At 50.3% G+C, this 19903-nt stretch overlaps 1 protein-coding gene across 1 annotated transcript in view; it reads right to left on the bottom strand.

Moving 5' to 3' along the window:
* Nucleotides 1-392: 392 nt before the first annotated feature.
* The window catches only part of TAF3 (TATA-box binding protein associated factor 3), a 61486-nt gene continuing 41975 nt past the window's right edge, over nt 393-19903 (bottom strand). Inside the window, exons 3-7 of the mRNA XM_049776301.1 lie at nt 15375-17218; nt 10607-10689; nt 2753-3008; nt 1346-1452; nt 393-938 (exon numbers count right to left, since the gene is read on the bottom strand). Coding sequence (XP_049632258.1) covers nt 824-938; nt 1346-1452; nt 2753-3008; nt 10607-10689; nt 15375-17218 — 2405 coding nt within the window. The 3' untranslated portion in view covers nt 393-823. The remainder of the gene's footprint in view (nt 939-1345; nt 1453-2752; nt 3009-10606; nt 10690-15374; nt 17219-19903) is intronic.

Here is a 19903-nt window from a genome sequence, read left to right as displayed (position 1 = left end):
CTGCACCTTGAGTGAGGACAGGCGCTCCTACCTGTCTCGGCCCTGCTCAACGTAGATCTATCTCTTTTTTCTGGCCTCTTTGCTTTTGTACAGCAGTAATTACAGACCCAGCTGAAACCATGGTGGATTTTAAGAGACTGCCAGAATTAAACACTATAAAAAAATGTAAAAATAGCTACTTCATAAATATTTGTTATTTACAGAGGGAAGAGCTCTCTCCTGGTTGGAAAATTTTATCTGAGTTGATGAAATGTCTGAACGAGGTGAGGAGTGGGGGAGTCTGAGGGGTGTGGGAAGATTTCAGCAGTTTGAGGGCCAAGTCTGAGTGCAACCAAGATAGAAAAGATGAGAAGAGCCAACAAAAATAAATCCGCACAAAAGCACACGGGACATGATAGAAACCTTTTTCTTAAAAAATAGAAGGTATTTCACAAAAGCCTGAACATTTTACAGGTTAGTACTAAAAACGGGGGCTGGGGAGTTTCATATATTTTCATCACAAAAATATTTACCAACACTCCAATTGGAGTTTTCTGTTATGTAATTCAGATTATTTTAACTACAGAAGAGAGGTTGAAAACTGTAGAACACTGACTAAAGATCTCATCCTTAAATTACAGTCAAGGTAGTTTCCGCATTATCTTCTCTTGACACCTTTCTGACCAGGCCCTGGAGAGAATAAAGGGAATCAAAGGGGAGCCTGGGGTCCCCGCCCCTCAGCAGGTCTCTCCAATCAGCGCCAGGAGGCCCCACGGCAGTTTCCCAGGGTATTTCCCAGGGGTGCAGCTCGGGATCTCCAGCCTCGCAAGGTAGAGAGGGGTGGTCAGTGAGCCCGGTGCTTCCTCTTCTTGTGCTTTTTGTCCTTCTTCTTGTTGGCGCACTTGGGGCAGAACCATGGCATTTCCTCCGGGGGTGCCGCGGTGATCCCCACACACGGCCTGTGGGGGAGACAACATCAGTGCACTTGAGGGTTATGGTTCCTGGGCCCTGGGCAAGCACCCAGGCCCCTCACAGACCCTGGGCAGAGTTCAGGTGCCCACAAAGCCATTTAGGGGGCAGCACAATGCTGTCCCTGCTCTCACAGATACAGGCCAGCTAGAGCTGAGTGGGCCCCTCCTGTCCCATTCAGAGCGGCCACCCTGAGGAAAATGGGAAATATTCCTGGAAAACTGGGGACACGGGAATAATCCAGGAGGGTCAAGGACACGGGGGACAGCCTATATTTGGTGGGGAGCACGTAACAGTAAGGAGCTTCTCCCTCTGGTCCATCTAAGCTCATGGCTTGCACAGAAAACCCCTGGGTAGAGGAGAGGGACATGTTGCCCTTCACCGCTGTAGGACTCACCAGTGGTACCAGTCATCGCAGTCATCGCAGCCGATCATGGGGCTCCCATCGTCTGGCTTGTTACAGCCAGGGCAGATCCAAATCTGGTTGCCCCACTCGTCTCGGATCTTTGTTGTCAGGAAGGGGAGAAGGGGATGGAAAAGAGACAGAAAAGGAACCAGAATGAGCAGGACTGAGTGCTGATCTGGCAGGACCTGAGGCCTAACTCAACCCACAGGGCATTGGCCTTGCATGCGCCAACCCCTTTTGGATCCCCATCCGCCCAGATGGTACTCCAGGTTCTACCAGGAGTGAATGGATTCTGAGCACAAAACCAGCACTGCTGAGGATGGGCCCCTCCCTCCCCCAAAACACGTATTTTGTGCTGCAATTTAAAACCACCCATTCAGGTAAACGCAGGTTTCCCAGCGTTAGGCTCCTGCCGGCCACCATCCTGGGGAGGACTGTCCCAGGGGCATTCTCAGCGCCCTCTTGCGTACCACGAACTAAACTGAATAGTCAATTTTCACTCAGTAAGGGCTCGGATCCCTTTACCTAAAAAACAGCGGGTGCACAGCAGCTCCCCACTGCAGCAGGACTCACGCACATGCCACCCACTACGCGGGCATCGCCCCATTACTGATTAGCCAAGCCCTTCTCCTGAACTGACGATAAGATCAGGGACACACAGGAGTTGTTACTGAGTAACTTTCCACTGCCTGGATGGCATTTCCAGTCAAGTACAACCAGCAAAGGGCACAAGCGGTGAAGGGCTGGGGTGAGAGAGCCGTGCGCTTGCCCCTGGGGATGCCACAAACACTGGGTGCTGCGCTGTGCCCCATCGTGGCTCCAGAGGACCGGCTGCCATGCTCGCTCCCCAGTGCCACACCAAGGCAGCTGGGGCTCGGGGGAAGGTGTTGGTCCAAGCCGAGCTCACACCCACTGCACCCCCAGCCTAGGTCTCTGGGCCTCAGAAACGGTGCAGCCGGTCCTGTCTCCGCATGCTGCACAGCTACTGGAGGCACATGGTGCGGGATGTAGCTGTTCCCACCCCCCTCCCACTGCCAATTCAGATAGCAGAAGGGAGGCAAGTCTCTGACCTTCTCTTTCTTGGGTTGTCTTTTTGAGTTTTTTGGGGGCCACCCCCAGTGCTGCCCAGGGCTGACTCCTGGCCCTGTGCTCTTGGGTGACTCAGGAGGGGCCCAGGGGAATCATGCGGTGTCAGGAATGGTACCAGGGTCAGCTGTGTGCAAGGCAATAGCCTTATCCATGGTCCTATGTCTCCGGCCCCACTGTGGCAGGAGCTAAAAAGGCTGAAGAAATGGAGATGCACACACTCTCCAACCCCAAGCGATGAAAATCCCTGTCCAGTCCTGCCTCAAGGTTCAAGGGCTGCACTATAGCCAGGCCCCAGGATGCCCCACTTACCACGTAAGTGCTGACCGTCTCGGTGACCACACTTCGGACCGGGGCCTTGGCGCTAGTGGCTCCTGAAAGGTTGGGGCCTGGCGCGGGCAGCACAGCAGGGGCGGTGGCTGCCTGGGCCAGCAGGGGCAGAGGCAGCGGTGCAGGGGTGACATGCACGGGCACAGGGGCGGGCACAGGTACCGGCGGAGGTGTCTTGGGCCTGTTGAGGGCAGGAGCTGCCTTAGCCTCAGGAGCTGGGACCACTTTGCTGATGACGCTGGGAGACAGAGAGAAGAGGAGTCAGAGGGGCCAGACCTGGTCACAAACGCAAAGCCACTTCGTCCTCTTCTCTGGCATCTGGGCCCCACTGGGTGTGGGTGTGGGGTGGGAGTACTCAGGGCTGACACTTGGCTCAGTGCTTAGGGTCACTCTTGCAGCACCAGGGTTGGTGGAGTCCAGGTTGGTCCCATGCCAGACCAGCACTTTAACCCATGTGCAGAGCTGCCACTTTCCGTCCCACTCGCTTCTTTTGCGTGAACTGTTCTGTGCCACGCAGATACCTAGGAGCCAGGCCTCCAAGGCTGCTCCCATCTCGGCTCACAGGCCCTAACAGTCCCTCACTGGCAGAGGCAGTTCTGAAAGTGGCATAGCACGGATGAATGGCGGGAGTGCTCGAGGATGTCAGGATGCCCGTTTCTGCTCTCTGGTTTTGCCTCTACCCAGGACTGACCTGGCCCTGGGCAGGGAACCTACTGCCTCCAAGGCATGTCCTCACCCAGCTTCCACATGACACCCAAGCAAAGCACAGGAATGGAGTCAGCGGATGGCGCCTGAGGCCTGGGTGTGATGCTGCACTCACTTGTCTGTTCCTATGAAAGGAAGTGGGGCCACACAGAGCAGACTCGGTTAGAGGGTACAGGGGACTCCACTGCTCGGGGTACTAAGCAAGGGCACGCCAGCACACACCAGCACATGCCATCCCTGTCACCGACAGTGATCAAACCCCCGGGAGGTCCCCAACATGGAGTGAGCCTGAGGTGCAAACATGTTGGCTCAGTATGTTCACAGCCGAGTCCACTGACTCCATCAGCCACAGAGTTGTTGCTGTTTCTGTTGAGCATGAGGGTGCTGGGGATCGAATCCGGGTCAGATGTGTGTAAGGCAAACACCCTGCCCACTGTGCTGTGGCTCTTCCCAGAACTAATTCTCCAGTCAGAACTAAGGGGAGTTTTAGTAACTGGATAAAGGCGGATGGAAGGCAGCAGGAGGAGAAGCCAAGGGAAGAGGGAACCTCAAGAGAACTAAGGGTGAGCTTAGAGAAGGCTTCACCTGAAATCAGCTGAGCCTTACCCTGAGGTGAATGAGCATGTCACGTCATGTCACACGTCATGTCAAGGTCCACACAAGACCAGCATGGTCTGAGCCATGGGAGAGCAGATCCTGCTCGTCCTCGGGTGGCAAAGGTAGGGAACCCTGATCTAATGTTGCGCAGCTGGAACAGCATTAGAGGAATTGGGCCAACTTGGCAAAATGTCCATGAATTGGGGGGTTGTTTAGGCTGCACCTGGTGACGCCTGTGTGGTGTGAGGGTTGGAAATTGGGTCCCAGCCAATGCCAAACTGCCGGGCTATTAGCCCTGTCCTAAAAAGGATGCTTTTATGGGGCCGGAGTGATTAGCATAGCGGTATTAGGACATTTGCCTTGCATGCGGCTGACTCAGGACAGACCTGGGTTACATCCCTGGAGTCCCATATGGTCTCATATGGTCCCCGCACCATAGGAGGGATTTCTTTTTTTTTTTTTTTTTGGTCACACCTGGCAGCACTCAGGGGTTACTCCTGGCTCTACTCTCAGAAATAACCCCCGGCAGGCTCAGGGGACCATATGGGACACCGGAACTTGAACCACCGACCTTCTGCATGAAAGGCAAATGCTTTATCTCCATGCTATCTCTCCAGCCCCAGGAGGGATTTCTGAGCATATAGCCAGTAGTAACCCCTGAATGTCACTGGGTGTGGCCCAAAAACAAAAAACAAAAACAAACAAAAAAAGTAAAAAAAAAAAAAAAAAGATGGGACCCGGAGAGATAGCACAGCAGCGTTTGCCTTGTAAGCAGCCGATCCAGGACCAAAGGTGGCTGGTTTGAATCCCGGTGTCCCATATGGTCCCCCATGCCTGCCAGGAGCTATTTCTAAGCAGACAGCCAGGAGTAACCCCTGAGCAACACTGGGTGTGGCCCAAAAACCAAAAAAAAAAAAAAAGAAAGATGATTTTATATGAAAATATGTTAGAGCTGTGAGTTCCCCATAAAAGGCAAACCTTTATTTTCTTCCTTAGGATTAAATGGCATTGGAAAACGTTAAAAAGCGGTCAGCTGATACTTGGTGAACTTGAGGAAATATGAAGGAGAATGTGATGGTTGGAATTTCCATCTTCCTGGAGTGTCAGAAGACTGATTATTACTAAAGTCCTGCTGGAAAACCCAACCCAACACTTAGAATATGTTAACTTCATGGAGCTGGAGAACAACAACAAAAAAGTTAACACCTGAAAACCACTATCTCCACCCCAAAACACTAGTCTTGGCAAGACAGGATCCCAGGCTTACTTCCCTTCCTTCTCAGGGTGCATAGGGGCAGCCTCTGAGACAGATGGACCCTGCCCCTGCTGCCTGAGGGGAACCGTGCCCCTGGCCCCAGAGCAGGGGGCCATGTCTGCCCCACTGACCCGCATGACACAGGCTCTTGGGACCTGCAAGGACAGCCCTCTCCAGCAAGTAGGCAGTGATCCCAAAGAGCATCCACACAGATCCATTTGGTTTGATTTGGGGGCCACACCCAGCAGTGCTCGGGGGTTCATCCTGGCTCTGTGCTCTGATGCCAGGAGTAATGTGGAGTCTGCTGTTTGAGAAGTAAAGGTCCTCCCCCTGTCTTGTCTTTCCAGGCCAGAATGGATCTGCTGAACAAGATTTACTTAAAAAATAAATAAAATGAAAAGCCTTTGATGGGGTGAAAAGCAATTGCAAGAACAAATTATTTGCAATGCACTGGAGGTGAAAATGCATCTGTGCTGAAAGCTGTCATGTTGCTTTCAGGCCAGGTGGGGAGCACCCCGTTTCTCCCATGCAGGACCTCAACAGCACAGCTGTCGCTAGGGCTGGTCCATGAGGTCTAGCCCTGTTGGCACCTAAACGGCAAATTGACTTAAACTCACTTTCAAGCACCCATGACCACTGGGCACAAGGGAGGCTCCCAGGAGCCCACTAGTGCCAGGAAACCCGGCAGCAAAGACAAGCTGAGAGCCTCAAGCAGGGAATTCATGCCACAGGCGAAGGATGCGGCTGGGAGGTGGAGCGGAAAACTCCTGGCATGTTCTGGCCCCAGGTTCCAACTCTGTTACCATGCAAACAAACTGTGGGTGGGCAGTATTTTAGGAATTTTCAGGGGAATCCCAGGAAAGCCTTGTTAAATAAGAGAAGTCACCCAGAGGAAATGGCTAGAGCAATGGTCGGCCACATGTGGCTCTTTACACTTTTAATTTGGCTCTTCTGTGTGCTGGGGGGCCGCTCCAGGAGTCAGGACTCTGCTCCTAGCCTCTGTCAGTGCGCGCCCTGTGTGGCTCTCAAAATAAATTTCAATTGTGGTTTTGGCGAGATTTGGCTCAGTTGAAAAAAAGGTTGCCGACCACTGGGCTAGAGGATACCATATCCTCCACTCAAGAGGAAAACATCACCTAAGATATTAGCACAAAGAAAGCTATCTTTGAAAACTGATGCTCCTTTGGTTGGGAAAGTAATCCCCATCCCAGGAATTCTTAATAGTTATTACTTAAAAAATTTTTTTGGATGCAGGGGTTAGAGTGACAGTATAGTGGAGAGGTGTTGACCTTGCACACAGTCGACCGGGTATGATCCCTAGCATTCTATATGGAGTTTTGAGTACCAACCAAAAGTAATTCCTGAGTACAGAGCCAGGAGTAAAAGCCCTGAGCTGGGTGTGGCCCCCCAAAAACAACAATCAAATGCTTAGAGCCAAAGTGATAGCACAGCAGGTAGGACATATATCTTCCATGTGGCCAACCAGGGTTTGATCCCCAGTATCCCATAGGTCCCCTTAGCACCTAGAATCATCAAGAGTGATTCCTGATGTGTAGAGTCAGGAGGAACCCCTGAACACTACTTGTGTGGTCCACATTTATTTTTATCAGGCACTTAAAAACATCTTATTAATTCCTGGTATTTATTAGACCTGTCCTTTTTTGCGAGATGGGTCTCTTGAGCTCCAAGCCCCCAAACCCCACCTGTTATATTATCTGTGCTTGGAACCAAAGATAAGAGACTCCTCAAGATTGACCAAGGCTAGGAGAAGCACAAGGAATACTTGGGAAACAAAAGACAACTCTATCCCCCAAAAGAAAGGGCTTTATGATACAAGTCCTTGGTCCCTGGGGAATAGGACCTGATCTCTGTGACTCTGCTTCCAGAGTTCTGAGTCCTACTAACATACCCACTTCAATTCCTGTCACTGTGTGTGTGTGGTGGGGGGAGGGCCAAGAGAAGAGCTTCCAAGTAAGGATGAGATCTACTATTCCTTTCTTTTGGGGGGGGGGGGGTTTGGATCACACCCAATGATGCTCAGGGGTTACTCCTGGCTATGCGCTCAGAAATCGCTCCTGGCGTGGGGAACCATATGGGACACCGGGGGATGGAACGAGATCAGTCCTTGGCTAGTGTGGGCAAGGCAGACGTCTTACAGATTGTGCCACAGCTCCAGCCCTGAGACCTACTTTTTCTTGATCTAGCAATGTCTGAATAAATAAAGACTCGACATAAGAGGATGTAATGGGCTTCCTCCTCCTAGAAACATCTAGAACAAAGGTGGCCCATGGAGAAGCCAATCTCTGTGTTCGCCGGGGGGAGCACCTGCCTATACCCTGTTTCTAGGCCAGGCAATTAGTTCACTTTTCTCTGGGGTCAGTGCTCACAGGAGGGCCTGGCACTTGCATCCGTGAGCAATGTTCTTGCTATGAGCCCAAGGTATGAGTGCTCTGATCTTGTGGGGGACCTGGGGCCAGGCTGCACCCCTGAGAGCTGTCCAGACGGAGCAGGAGAGAACATGGACACCCCAGAAGTCTGTGTGAGCTTTTTCTGGCTGGCCACTCTCCTGTGTCATCCTTCAGTCCCTAGATAGGTGATGCTGGGCCCTGATAATGCCGTGGAGAGAAACTTTCCGACTATCGCTCACATCATATCTACAAGGTAGTCATAAATATTTTAAAACCTGAGTGAACTAATAAGACCTGGGCCCATTAAGGATAAGATCTGTTACAACAAATTAAATAAAACAATTTATTGAAGTCTGGACTCAAGATAAGCGAGATTTACTAGCTGACCTTTTATTCATTTAAAGAACAAAATTAGCTCTAATTGCATTAGAATGGAACCCAGTAAATTCCCCGAGCCTTCTAATGTGGCATCCGCAGAGGAGCTGCTGTAATTGTTTACAAGTAAGATGGAAATGCTTTGATTATAATCTTCCTACTTGTTTTACTGTGTAGTAAAAGCAGTTCCCAAAACCTAACGCCAGTTTTTCTGACAAGACGTTCTTTTTTTCCCTCAAAAACACTGGCGCTAAGGAAAAACAAGAAAGGCGCCAGGGAAAAAATTTTACTTGGGATCATTACCCCCAATTTCAGGTCAGGAAAAACAAGAGCATCTGAGGAGGTGAGGACTCCAGTCTGGATGACATATGTAGAGGGGCTGAACCCCCCAAAAAACAGCTCTCTCTTGCTGGGGCTTTCCTAGGCCAGAAGAGTTCGGTCTCATGGCACTGCCAAGTACAGTGTGGGAGCAAAAACACCTCAGGCACAGCCCCTGCTGGCCGGCCAGCACCAGTTCTCCTCACACTACTGGTCAGTCTTTCATCATCAGCATGAAGCAGTCCTTGCGGGCCCTGCTCCTGTTACCCAGCTTCCATGGTAGGCAATGGCCTCTGAATGCCCCAGTGCCTGGGCAAGTTGACCAGGGAAGACACAAAAAAATACACGCAGTTCTAAGAACAGAAAACAGCCCAGAAATGACAAGAGGCTGCTGCTCCACAGGCCTGCATGGACCTTCAGCAGGGACTTTACCTACCATGGGCTGGGTCCTGCTGGCTCAGTAACTTCACCCAAAAAGTGCATCACTACCCCACATGTTTTCAAGGGGTTTGGCACATTTCACTGGGCTGCTATGGCAGAAGTTGAATTTCTGAGATTGCTCTCAGTTTTGTCATAAATCCTAGGCTTTTTGTCATTTTCCCCACCCACCCACTCCCCTCATAAGCCACTGAAAGGCAGCCATGGAAGGGAATGAGGCAGAGCACTAGCCTAGGAGCTGGGTCAGAAACTCTTAGCTCATTATTGACAGAGGTATTCTTTCAAAATGCCCGCTGCCCTGTGACTGGACTACAGCTTCTGGCTCGTTTGAACTTAACAATGTAAAATATTCTACTTAATATATCCCTCCTCTGCAAGAATAATGAATCCCATTGTATGTTTTCTTGCATCTGAATTTGGTCAACTTATTAGCTATTATATGTGAGGGTCAGTTATCTAAAATACCTGAATGTTTTTATATTGTGAAATGTTCCACTTTAGTAACTACAGCATAGCAGGGAATTTGATCCCCAACATCCCATCTGATCCCCAAAGCCTGCAGAAGTGATCTCTGAATGCAGAGACAGAAATAAACCCTGAACACCAAAAGGTATGGCCCCAAAACAAAACAAAAAATTTCACTTTCAAGAACATTTACTTAAGACTAGATATTTTGTGATTTTCATTCTATCTTCAGGGGTCTCAAACTCGGGCCGCAAATGGCCCTCCATACAACACTTTGTGGCCCTGCCCTAGAGGAATCGTTTTTTGTTTTGTTTTGTTTTAGTTGTTTGGGTCACACCCCCCAATGTTCAAGGCTTACTACTGACTTTGCACTCAAGGATCACCCTGACTTTGCCTCCTGCGGCCCCCAGGTAAATTGAGTTTGAGACCCCTGAGATTCTAGATATTCTGGGACCACTTCTGGTGCTTTTTAGCCAATCAGGCTAGTGAGCTGACTTTAGAGTCCAGCCTGGAGCACCCAGGCAGGCGTGAGCTGGCCCATGCCCTCCACACTGACCCCCCCTTCACTAGTGACTACACACTGAGAATCTACAAACAACTCCATCTTCTGGATCATTATGAAAAACAAGGCTGTGAACTTGCACTTTCAGCTTGTGACACTCATTTGAGTGAATCTGGTATGATCTTACCAGAGGGAAAGATTTTTCACCATGACTCAAAGACAAAACGAAACCAGTTCCTCACTTTTTGGGACCCCAGAAGCACAGAGACATGACTCATGCTCAAAGGATGAGGGGCAGTTTCTGCATGCCAGGGAAGCCGCGTGGACCTCCAGGATGGAGACAAACACATGACAGACGAGGGTCTACTCTCCAGCCCACCCTCAAACACAGTGAGGACACCCCTATTCTTACCACACATGATTTCCCCCGCACCCCCCCCCCCACTTGTGCATGCATGCGTAACTAGCATTGGCTGTCTTAGAGGCATAGGCAGACCACGTGTGAGAAGAGTCCCTGTTCCTTCTTTGGGATGTGGGAGAAGGTGGCTCTCATGGCCACAAGGCGCCATGGCAGGGAGATTGTTCATGTAGGCAACTGGCCAGAATAGAATGTGTGAAGGAAGGGAAAAAGCTGCAGGATCCTCCTCCAAAGGAGGCAGGGCCTGGGACGCTCAGACCTTTGAGATGCCTCGTCCCACCTCCACCTGCCAGGAGAGAGTCACAAGGCCATTCGCCTGAGTCATTCACCCGAACCCCGGACAACCTGTACTCACATCTTGTCCTGGCCGGCGCCAACACGGAGAGTCAGTCTGGGGATGACCGGGCTGGGGGCGGGCACGACTGGCTCCACTTTGATCTGTAGGGATGGGCACAGTATTAGGCATTTTCGGTTTTTTTTGTGTGTGTGACGGATGTGCCTCCTACTGCTTCTCCCACTGAACCTGCACCACAGATGCGATAAACCAGTTTAAGCTTCCATCAGCTGGACTGGGCCCTGCTCTCGAATTGGCTGAAGGCCCCTGGGTGGTGGGAAATCTGCAGGCTCAAGCAAATGGGGCAGTTAGTTTTACTATTTTCTTAGTTTGGACTCATTGCTCAGGCTTTTATTGTTCAAATCTCCCATTATAGTTATCTGGATCGCTGGGGGAAATGTTTACCAGACTTCTTCAATTTTTTTTCTCCCATCGGTTTAACAAAAACAGGAAAAAAATGTGATAACATCACACTATAAGATGAACAAACCTACCGATGGGACTTGAAAGACATACAACTCGTTTTGTGTCTGCAGTTTCACACTGAATCCAAGTAAAGCATTTAGCTGTTTAGAGGTATGAGGGTGGGAAAGCCACTAAAAAGATCTGAAATACTTGGGGCCGGAGAGATAGCATGGAGGTAATGTGTTTGCTTTGTATGCGGAAGTATGGTGGTGCGAATCCCAGCATTCCATATGGTCCCGCGAGCCCGCCAGGAGCAATTTTTGAGCATAGAGCCAGGAGTAACCCCTGAGCGCTGCCGTATGTGACCCAAAAACCAAAAATCAAACAAACTAACAAAGATCTGAAATACTATAGGGGGGAAGCCATTTCTAAAAAGGATTTACAGTGAAGCAAAGACAGCTGATGAAAAGATCTTACAAACATCTGAATTCCTAGGTCAAATTGCACAAATGAAGAGCACCCTAAAGACGCTCAGGGGTTACTCCTGGCTATGCACTCAGAAATCACTTCTGGCTTGGGGGACCATATGGGATGCTGGGGAATCAAACCATGATATGTCCTGGGTCAGCCTCATGCAAGGCAACCCACCCTACCACTGCGCCATCGCTCTGGCCCTGTTGCCTGTAATATTTGTTTGTTTTTGGGTCACACCTAGCAGCGCTCAGGGGTTACTTCTAGCTCTACACTCAGAAATCGCTCCTGACAGGCTCAGGGGAACATATGGGGTGCTGGGATTTGAACCACCGTCCTTCTGCATGCAAGACAAACACCCTAACTCCATGCTATCTCTTCGGCCCCTGTTGCCTGTAATTTTTATACAGTACAGGATTCAACTGTGAACAAAGAAAGAGACACACAAACACAACCTCTGCAGCTCTTAACATTCAGACCCGAGCCTGCCAGCAGGCCTCTCTCTGGCATTCCAGGCAGGATGCTCCTAGGATGGATGCCCAAGGGCCCCATCTCGGGGTATCACTCATATTCGGCTCATTAGCTAGCTGTCTGTTACTGATTTCTGGATGTCAATCTCAAGAAATATGTCATAATGTAACAGGACAAGGACGGTGGTCTGAGAAAGAGAGGAGGGGATTACTGCTCGATGGATTCTACCGTATAACAGACTGCAGTGACCAAGTCTACTGTTTTCAACTTGTATTTCATATGTTCTCTTCTAGAGTTTTGTTCTGTGTTTTGGGCCACACTCAGCAGTGCTCAGGGTTTACTCCTGGTAATGGGCTCACATATCACTCTTGGCAGGTCTGGGGGAGAACCACATGTGGTGCTGGGGATTGAACCCGGATCCACAACCTGTAAGGCAAGTGCCTAGTTACCATGCTATATATCTTTCTGACCTGGAGAGTTTCCTTTTTCAACCAAATATCACATCAGGAACTATGGTTGGTTTTAACCAGCTCTTGAAACACACCTAGATAAGGAGTAAATATTTGTTCTGTTAACAATCAATCTGGCAAGTGCCTTGGACTTTCCTGCCTCAGGTGATGTCACCACATGTCCAGGACCAACCAAAATTCCTTCTCCAGAGCACTGAGCCCTCCCAAAGGAAAATGTCAGAATTACACGATCTTTTCTGTCCAAAACTCCAATTTCACACACACCTCCAATACCAGCAGTTAATTTGGATGATCTGCTGAACTAGCTCTGGGTGAAGACCATATTTGTTTGCTTACTGTTATTTCTTCTTCTTCCATTTATTTATTTATTCAGTTTTTGATTTTTGGGCCACTGGCAGTGCTTGTGGATTATTCCTATATTCTGAAATCACTCCTGGTAGGATCGGGAGACCCTCTGGGATGCTGGGAATTGAATCTGGATCAGCCACATGAAAGGCAAATGACCTCCTTACTGTGCTCTTGCTCCGGCCCCTCCTAAAAACCCAGGCCAGTGGAGAAGGAAGAGCTATGGGGGTGCAGGTCGCACTGCTCTAGAAAAGACAACTTACTTCTCCAAGTGTTGGTCTTGCCAGCCTTTGGCCAACTCTCTTAGCAAAGAAAGAGCCAAAAATAAAGACTATTTCCAACCCTCCAGATTTCATCTCTTGGGGCTCCTGCCTAGCTCTTGTCAGAGTAAAGAGTACCTTTGTGAGGTAAACAACAGAACCAATGTTTCATGAGGCGGGCATGAAGCTTCCGGGGTAAAAATCAAAGAGCAGCATTTTTCGAAGGAGGCTGTAACTGGGCCAGAGAAGAGCACTGTCAGTGGATTACCACGCGCCCCAATTCACCACAGAGGCAAAGTCCAGTAATAGAAGGCTCCTTTGTAGCTAACTAAAAATACATTGTCAGTGGATTTGTCCAGTTTTATGTATAAGCAATACTTCTTTCACCTGAACTAATACTAGTACTCATCTAAGCCCCTTATTGCCATGTGCTGCTTTTTTTTTTTTTTTTTTTTTGCTAATCTTCAAGGATTTAGCTGCTTTGCCATATACCTCAGGGCACCAACTGATAAAGCTCTAACTCTCCATTTTTCCAGGACACCAGCAGTGCGGCCTTGCAAAAAATGAAAATCGCTCAAGAGATTTAAAGGGGAAATTTATTTTTAAAATCCTGACTTGAAGCAAAGAGGTGGATTTTTAAAAAGCTTATCTCTCGAGAATCAGTTTAAATTTAAATTCTATCTGGGGACTCTTTCATGCATTCCAGCTTTAAAGTTTATCTTCTGACACGGACTTTACTGCAAAGGTAATGGGCAGCTTTATCAATATAATCTGGATGGGTTAAAAAAATTTTTTTTTAAATGTTATAAACTTCTTTTGTTATAAAAAATATCACACACACACACATACACCCACCCCCCACTCCCCCCCCAAATACACCCAACACACACTTATGTGCCACACAGGGCAACAGACATTTCGATCTATCCCATCTATGCTAATACGAGAAGAATCCCCAGCAGCCCGGATAAAAAACTGGTCTAATCATCCAGCATTTAGGAGGCCAAACTAGGTCAACTGGCTTCCACGGTGGTGACGGGCTTCGCACTCCTCTGTGGCAGCCTTGTTTTGGGGGCCTTGGAGACAACCCAAAGGCAGAGAGAAAGAGCTGCAAGATTAGTGGGAGGGGCTCAACCTGCAGGTGGGGAGCCCAAAGGTGCCCCAAGACATGCAGCTCAGCAAGGCAAGAGGCACCCCCCTTAAATAAGGGGCCCCTTTTCATACAGAGACCCTTCGTTTCGCTAGTTGTGGGAACTGATGAGAAAGGGCTGGAGCTGAAACAGCTTTAAATAAAGGGGAAATGAGGGGCTAAAGCCATAGTTCAGAGGGGAAGGCAGGTGTCTTTCCTGCAGCTGACCCATATGGTCCCTGATCCCTATCAGGAGGGATTGCTGAGTATAGGTCCAGAAGTAAAATGTTGAGCACTGCTGAGAACAGAACAAAACAAGAAGAGGTTCTGGGAAAAAAGGGCCATTTTTCCGGTAAAAGCACAAGCCAGTAGCATAAGAGAAGAAATAGTTGGAAGATGGGTGAAGATTCTGGGGAGGTGGAAAGGTCCAACGGGACCAGTTGGCGACTGTAAAATCCACAGATCCAGAGACAAAAAGGGCCATACTAGAGGCAGAGCAGCCCAGGAAGCAACCCTCATTCTGCAGGCTGTAGATGCCAGTCTTGGGTGGGGTGAGCTCTGGCCAAGGGCCGACAACTCTCTGCCCTCCAACAGGCTGGTAGCCATAGCCCACGTCTCGGAAACGCATCCTAGTCTGCGGAGCAGAGCCTTGAGAGAGGAAGAGAGGGAAGGAGAGAGAGGAGGGGAGGGGAGGGCAAGGGAATGGGGAAGGAAATGAAAGAGAGAGAGAGAGAGAAAGAAAGAGAGAGAGAGAATGCAGATGACCAGTTGACCAGAACCCTAAACCTGGCTAATATGACTCAGTAGGACAAGCAAACGGTGAGGGAGGGAGGCCCCAGGGGTGGCATGACCTCAGAAACCTGCTGTATGTACATGTGTATACGTGCACCATGGCACCTGGTCTACTCTGTGTACTCAGGAACTGGGTACTATCTATAGTAGCATCACGTGGGGTTCCTGATGGGCTGAGCTGGGGTACCCATGGGAAGCCTCAATGGCTGGAATTGTGGCCATTTTCCCACTGCACCAGGGGCCTATATAGTTAAGGGACTATACCAGGAGGAGACTGTGTGACCTTGTTGCAGACATGCCCTATGAGGGTGCCAGTGTCAGGTATACTCGGTTCCCATCCTGGCAGTGAGAGCAGCTCACACTCACAATCACTTACACACATGCACTCTCATGCACTCTCATGCACACACACACACACACACTCTCTCTCTCTCTCTCTCTCTGACCTTCTCATGCCGGTGCTTTTCCTTCTCCCGCTCACGCTTCTCCCGCTCTCTCTTCTCCTTCTCTCGCTCCTTCTCTTTCTTCTCCTTCTCCTTCTCCTTTTCTTTCTTTTTCTTCTTCTCCTTCTTGTCCTTTTTCCTCTCCTTCTCCTTAGGTTTCTCCTTTTCTTCAAACAGTTTTTCGGGGAGCAAGGGCGAGAGAGAGGGGAACAGGGCAGGGGCCCTGCCAGTGGTGGGGGGCCCGCCCAGGGCCAGGGCCACGTCCTTGGGGTTCACAAGCGGGGTGGCCGCCAGCCGCAGCTTCTCCTCACGGCCACGCTCACGCCCCTTCTCCCTGTCCCGCCGGTCCCGGTCCTTCCTGGCCCGCTCCCGGTCCTTCTTCTTGTCCTTGTGCTTCTCGCGCTCCCGCCGCAGGAGTCCATCTTTGAGCCTGGCTCTGGCATCTGCTTCTGGGAACTCCTTGAGCTTGAGCCGGTAGGGGTCGGTGCCCTCTTCCTTGAGCAGGTCCTTCCAGGGGTACCGGCCTTCCCTGGCTGCTTCCTTCTCCCGCTCACGCTCCTTGGGCCGCTCGCGCTCTTTGCCCTTGTCCTTGCTCCTGTCTCTCTCCCTCTCCTTCTCGCGCTGCTTCTCTTTCTTCTTCAGCTTCGTCCTCAGCTCCTTCTTCAGCCTCTTCTTCACATCCATGGGCAGCGGTGGTGGTGGTGGTGGCGGTGGCTTGGCCTTCTCCTCATATGCCTTGGGGGGTGGTTCAGGCGTTGGGGGCGAGCCAGAGGGTGAAGACAAGTAGGGAAAGCTAGCGGGCAGTGTGGGTGGTGTGCCCAGCTTGGCCTTGCGGACCACCTCATCTATGGAGGCGTCCATGGTCCAGGAGTTGTCGGAGCTGGAGGTACCGCCTGACGGCGGCAGTGGGGTGGGTGCAGACCTGACAAAGCTGTTGGCCGGCGCAGGGCCCTTGGGGGTGGCCCCTTCCGAGGCCGAGATCCTCTTGGGGCTGGTGAACATGTCCCCTTCGGATTCAGACCCGGAGGAGAACTCGAAGGGGTCGGGCTCACGCTCAGCACAGGCACGGGCAATGACAGCATCAATGGAGGCGTCGATGGTCCTGTCGGGCCCCGGGACCTTGCGGGGCGGGTTCTCGCCATTGCCTCTGCCAGCCTCAGGCAGCACAGGCATGGGCCTGAGTGGCAGGCTGGGCAGGCTGGTCTCCTTGGGCTTCTCGATGACGGGAGGGATGGGTGTCCTGTTGGGCGTATCAGGCCGGACAGGGGTCGGGGGCGTGTGGGACACGACCTTGGGGCTCTTGGGGCTCCTGGACCGTCCAGGGGACTTCTTCTCTTTGGGCACAGTCTTGGGCGACCGGATTGGGCTCCCGGCCATGGCTGGAGATGGGACAGCCTTCGGAGACTTGGTCTTCTGTCCTGGTGAACTGGTCTTGGTCTTGGCTTTCGGGGGGAAGGCCTTGGCGTCCAGTGGCTTTGCAGTCGGCAGCTGTGACTTGGGCACTGGTGCCAACATGGGCGGCTCAGGCGATGGTGGGGCAAGGTCGCCACTGTCTGACACGTGCACTGGCGACAGCATTGGGGGGATCTTCTGAGCGTTGATAGAGCTGAGGGGCTCCCGCACCTCCACCACTGCCGCATCAGCCACATCCCCCTTGGTACTCAGGAGGCGCGGCCGCTTTGTGCTGGGCATTTCCTCCGCTTCGGGGCTGTCCAGGGGCCTCTTGCCCAAGAAGTTCTCATCGTTGATGGTCTCCTCCTCTTCCAGGTCCTCATCTTCTTCCAAGGGTACCTGCATAGGTTCTGCCGACGTCCCTCCATCTGTGGGCACCTGCTCCTCTTCTTCCTCTGAAGAAACAAAAAAGGACGCATTAGGAGGGCAGGAATGAGTGACAGCACAGCAGAGGCCACTGCCTTGCATGTGACCGATCAGGATTCAATCCCCAACATCCCCGTACGGTTCCGTGGCCTGCCAAGAGTGATTTCTGAGCGCAGAGCCAGAAGCAACCCCTAAGCACCGATTGGTGTGGCCCAAAGCATTAACTCTGCTCAAGGACAGACTACAAAAGTGCAGCTACGGTACCCGTAACCCTCCTGCCCTGCCCACAGATCCACAGCCAACAGGGGTTCAGGAGCCAAAAGTGTGCCAGATAGTGGCAGGCAGACACGAATACTCTGGAGGTGGGCATGGTACTGCGGGTGCTGGGTGCTTGTACTGCATGAGGCTGCCCTGGGCTTCATCCCCAGCACCCTGGACAGTCCCTTAAGCCCACCAGGAGAGATCCCTAGCACTACTAGGTGTGACTCTCAAACAAAAAGCAAACTTTCATGTTCCTCAGGGTGTAAATGTCACACACGGCTCAGTCCCTGCCTGCACACTATTTCCGACAGAGCCCATTTTTCTCCAAGCCTCTTAAATGCAGGGGGCACACTTCAACTCCCACCCCCATTTTCCTTCACCACCATACAAGTAAATGAGCCATGCTCCACCCAGCCTTGAGAAGTAATGAGAAAAACCTGCACCTTCACCAAACTTCATGGAAGAGAAACAGAATAAGGCTGTAATACTGAACACACCAAAAGGATTTTTCGGAGGCTGATTCTAAGCTACTATAAATATTGACTTAGAACAAAATATCTTTTTAACTAGAATAGTAAATGCCTTTAAAGAAACACTATAATCTAAAAAGCTCATGGACATTAGGGGGAGAAAAAGGAAATTGTTTGCATATGGCATGAAAGCTTTTTATCTCATTGGATACACAGATGCAGACAACTTGGAAATTCAGTGGCATGATCGCAAACTAAGCAGAAAATATGCTTGTGCTTCTAAACATGAATATAAAGACATCAAAATGTTATCCGCATGCATTTCGTCAAATCAAATACAATTAAAATGAAATTTATTGGAATTTTAAAAATAAACACATTTGAAATTAATTTCTTCCAATAATAATGCAAGTGTTCAATTTTCTTTTTTTTTTTTTTTTTTTTTTTTTTGTGGTTTTTGGGTCACACCCGGCAGTGCTCAGGGGTTACTCCTGGCTCCATGCTCAGAAATTGCTCCTGGCAGGCACAGGGGACCATATGGGACGCTGGGATTCGAACCGATGACCTCTTGCATGAAAGGCAAACGCTTTACCTCCATGCTATCTCTCCAGCCCAAGTGTTCAATTTTCTAACCATGACCCATACTGCCTCTGTGATAAATCTTTGGTTTTTTTTTTTTTTTTGGTTTTTGGGCCACACCCAGCGGTGCTCAGAGGTTACTCCTGGCTGTCTGCTCAGAAATAGCTCCTGGCAGGCACGGGGGACCATATGGGACACCGGGATTCGAACCAACCACCTTTGGTCCTGGATCGGCTGTTTGCAAGGCAAACGCCACTGTGCTATCTTTCCGGGCCCGATAAATCTTTTTTTTTTTGTTTGTTTTTATTTTTGGTTTTTGGGCTACACCCAGAGGTGCTCAGGGGTTACTCAAGGCCAATACCCTCCCCACTATTACTGCTCTAGTCCCCATGAGAGTCTTTTTCATGATCAAGTAGGAATAAATAATTTAAAATGTCTATTTGTTAGAAAAGCAAAAAGTTACCAATAATTTGAAACATGGGTTATGACCAGTTATCTTATGAGGAGGGAAGAAGGTTTGGGGTTTGGAGTCACTCTGGGCAGGAACCAGGAGCCCCAAGCAGTACAGAGCATCAAGTCAGCACTGGCTGCTGGCAAAGCACTTGTCTTAACCCCAGTACCACCTCTTGGGCCTTATGAGCAGTTTGTTAGGGCTCCTTCCGCTGTGCTCACTCGCCTACCCAGCTACTGAGCACTTTCAGAATGTCGCCGAGGAACAGAGTTCTGTCTTAGGGACCACTCCATTGGTGATGTGGCAGGACCCAGGAACAAAGCTCAAAACATTCTGGAACTGGAACTTAGTACCCCAACGCCCTGACCAGGAAAATGCCTAGGCCAGCGCATGTGGGCAGGGCAGGCGCCTAGGATGTGAGGGGACACGGTGCCCAGGATGGATCTTCAGCATCATTCCGATCTGTGTACCTTTATGAAGCATTTAAGAAACTGTCCCAGGACCAGTACCATAGCACGGTGAGGAAGTTGTTGGCCTAACACATGGCTGACCCAGGTTTGATCTCCAGCATCTTGTAGGGGCGCGATGGCGAACCTATGGCACGTGTGCCAGTGGTAGCACGAGAAGGCCTTGTAGCTGGTAAGCAGGAAGGTCTGCAATTAAGATATACGGTGCGTGCTGCATAGCTTTTAGATACTAAAATCTTGTTATTAAGGTTTAATTGACATGCTGGCACTTTTGAGGAAATTATTTGGTTTTGTATGGCAGTTTGGGCACTCGGTCTTAAAAAGGTTAGCCATCATTGTAGGGTCTCCTGAGCCCGCCAGGAGCTATTTCTGAGGGCAGAGCCAAGAGTAGCCCCTAAGTGTTGCTGGGTGTGGCCCATAACCCCTACTCCCTAAAAAAAAAAAAAAACTGTTCGGGCTACAATGGGACAGGCTACCTTATATCAC

This window comes from Suncus etruscus, chromosome 7 (assembly GCF_024139225.1).
Source record: "Suncus etruscus isolate mSunEtr1 chromosome 7, mSunEtr1.pri.cur, whole genome shotgun sequence".
Taxonomy (NCBI): domain Eukaryota; kingdom Metazoa; phylum Chordata; class Mammalia; order Eulipotyphla; family Soricidae; genus Suncus; species Suncus etruscus.
This window is presented reverse-complemented; position numbering and strand designations above follow the sequence as displayed.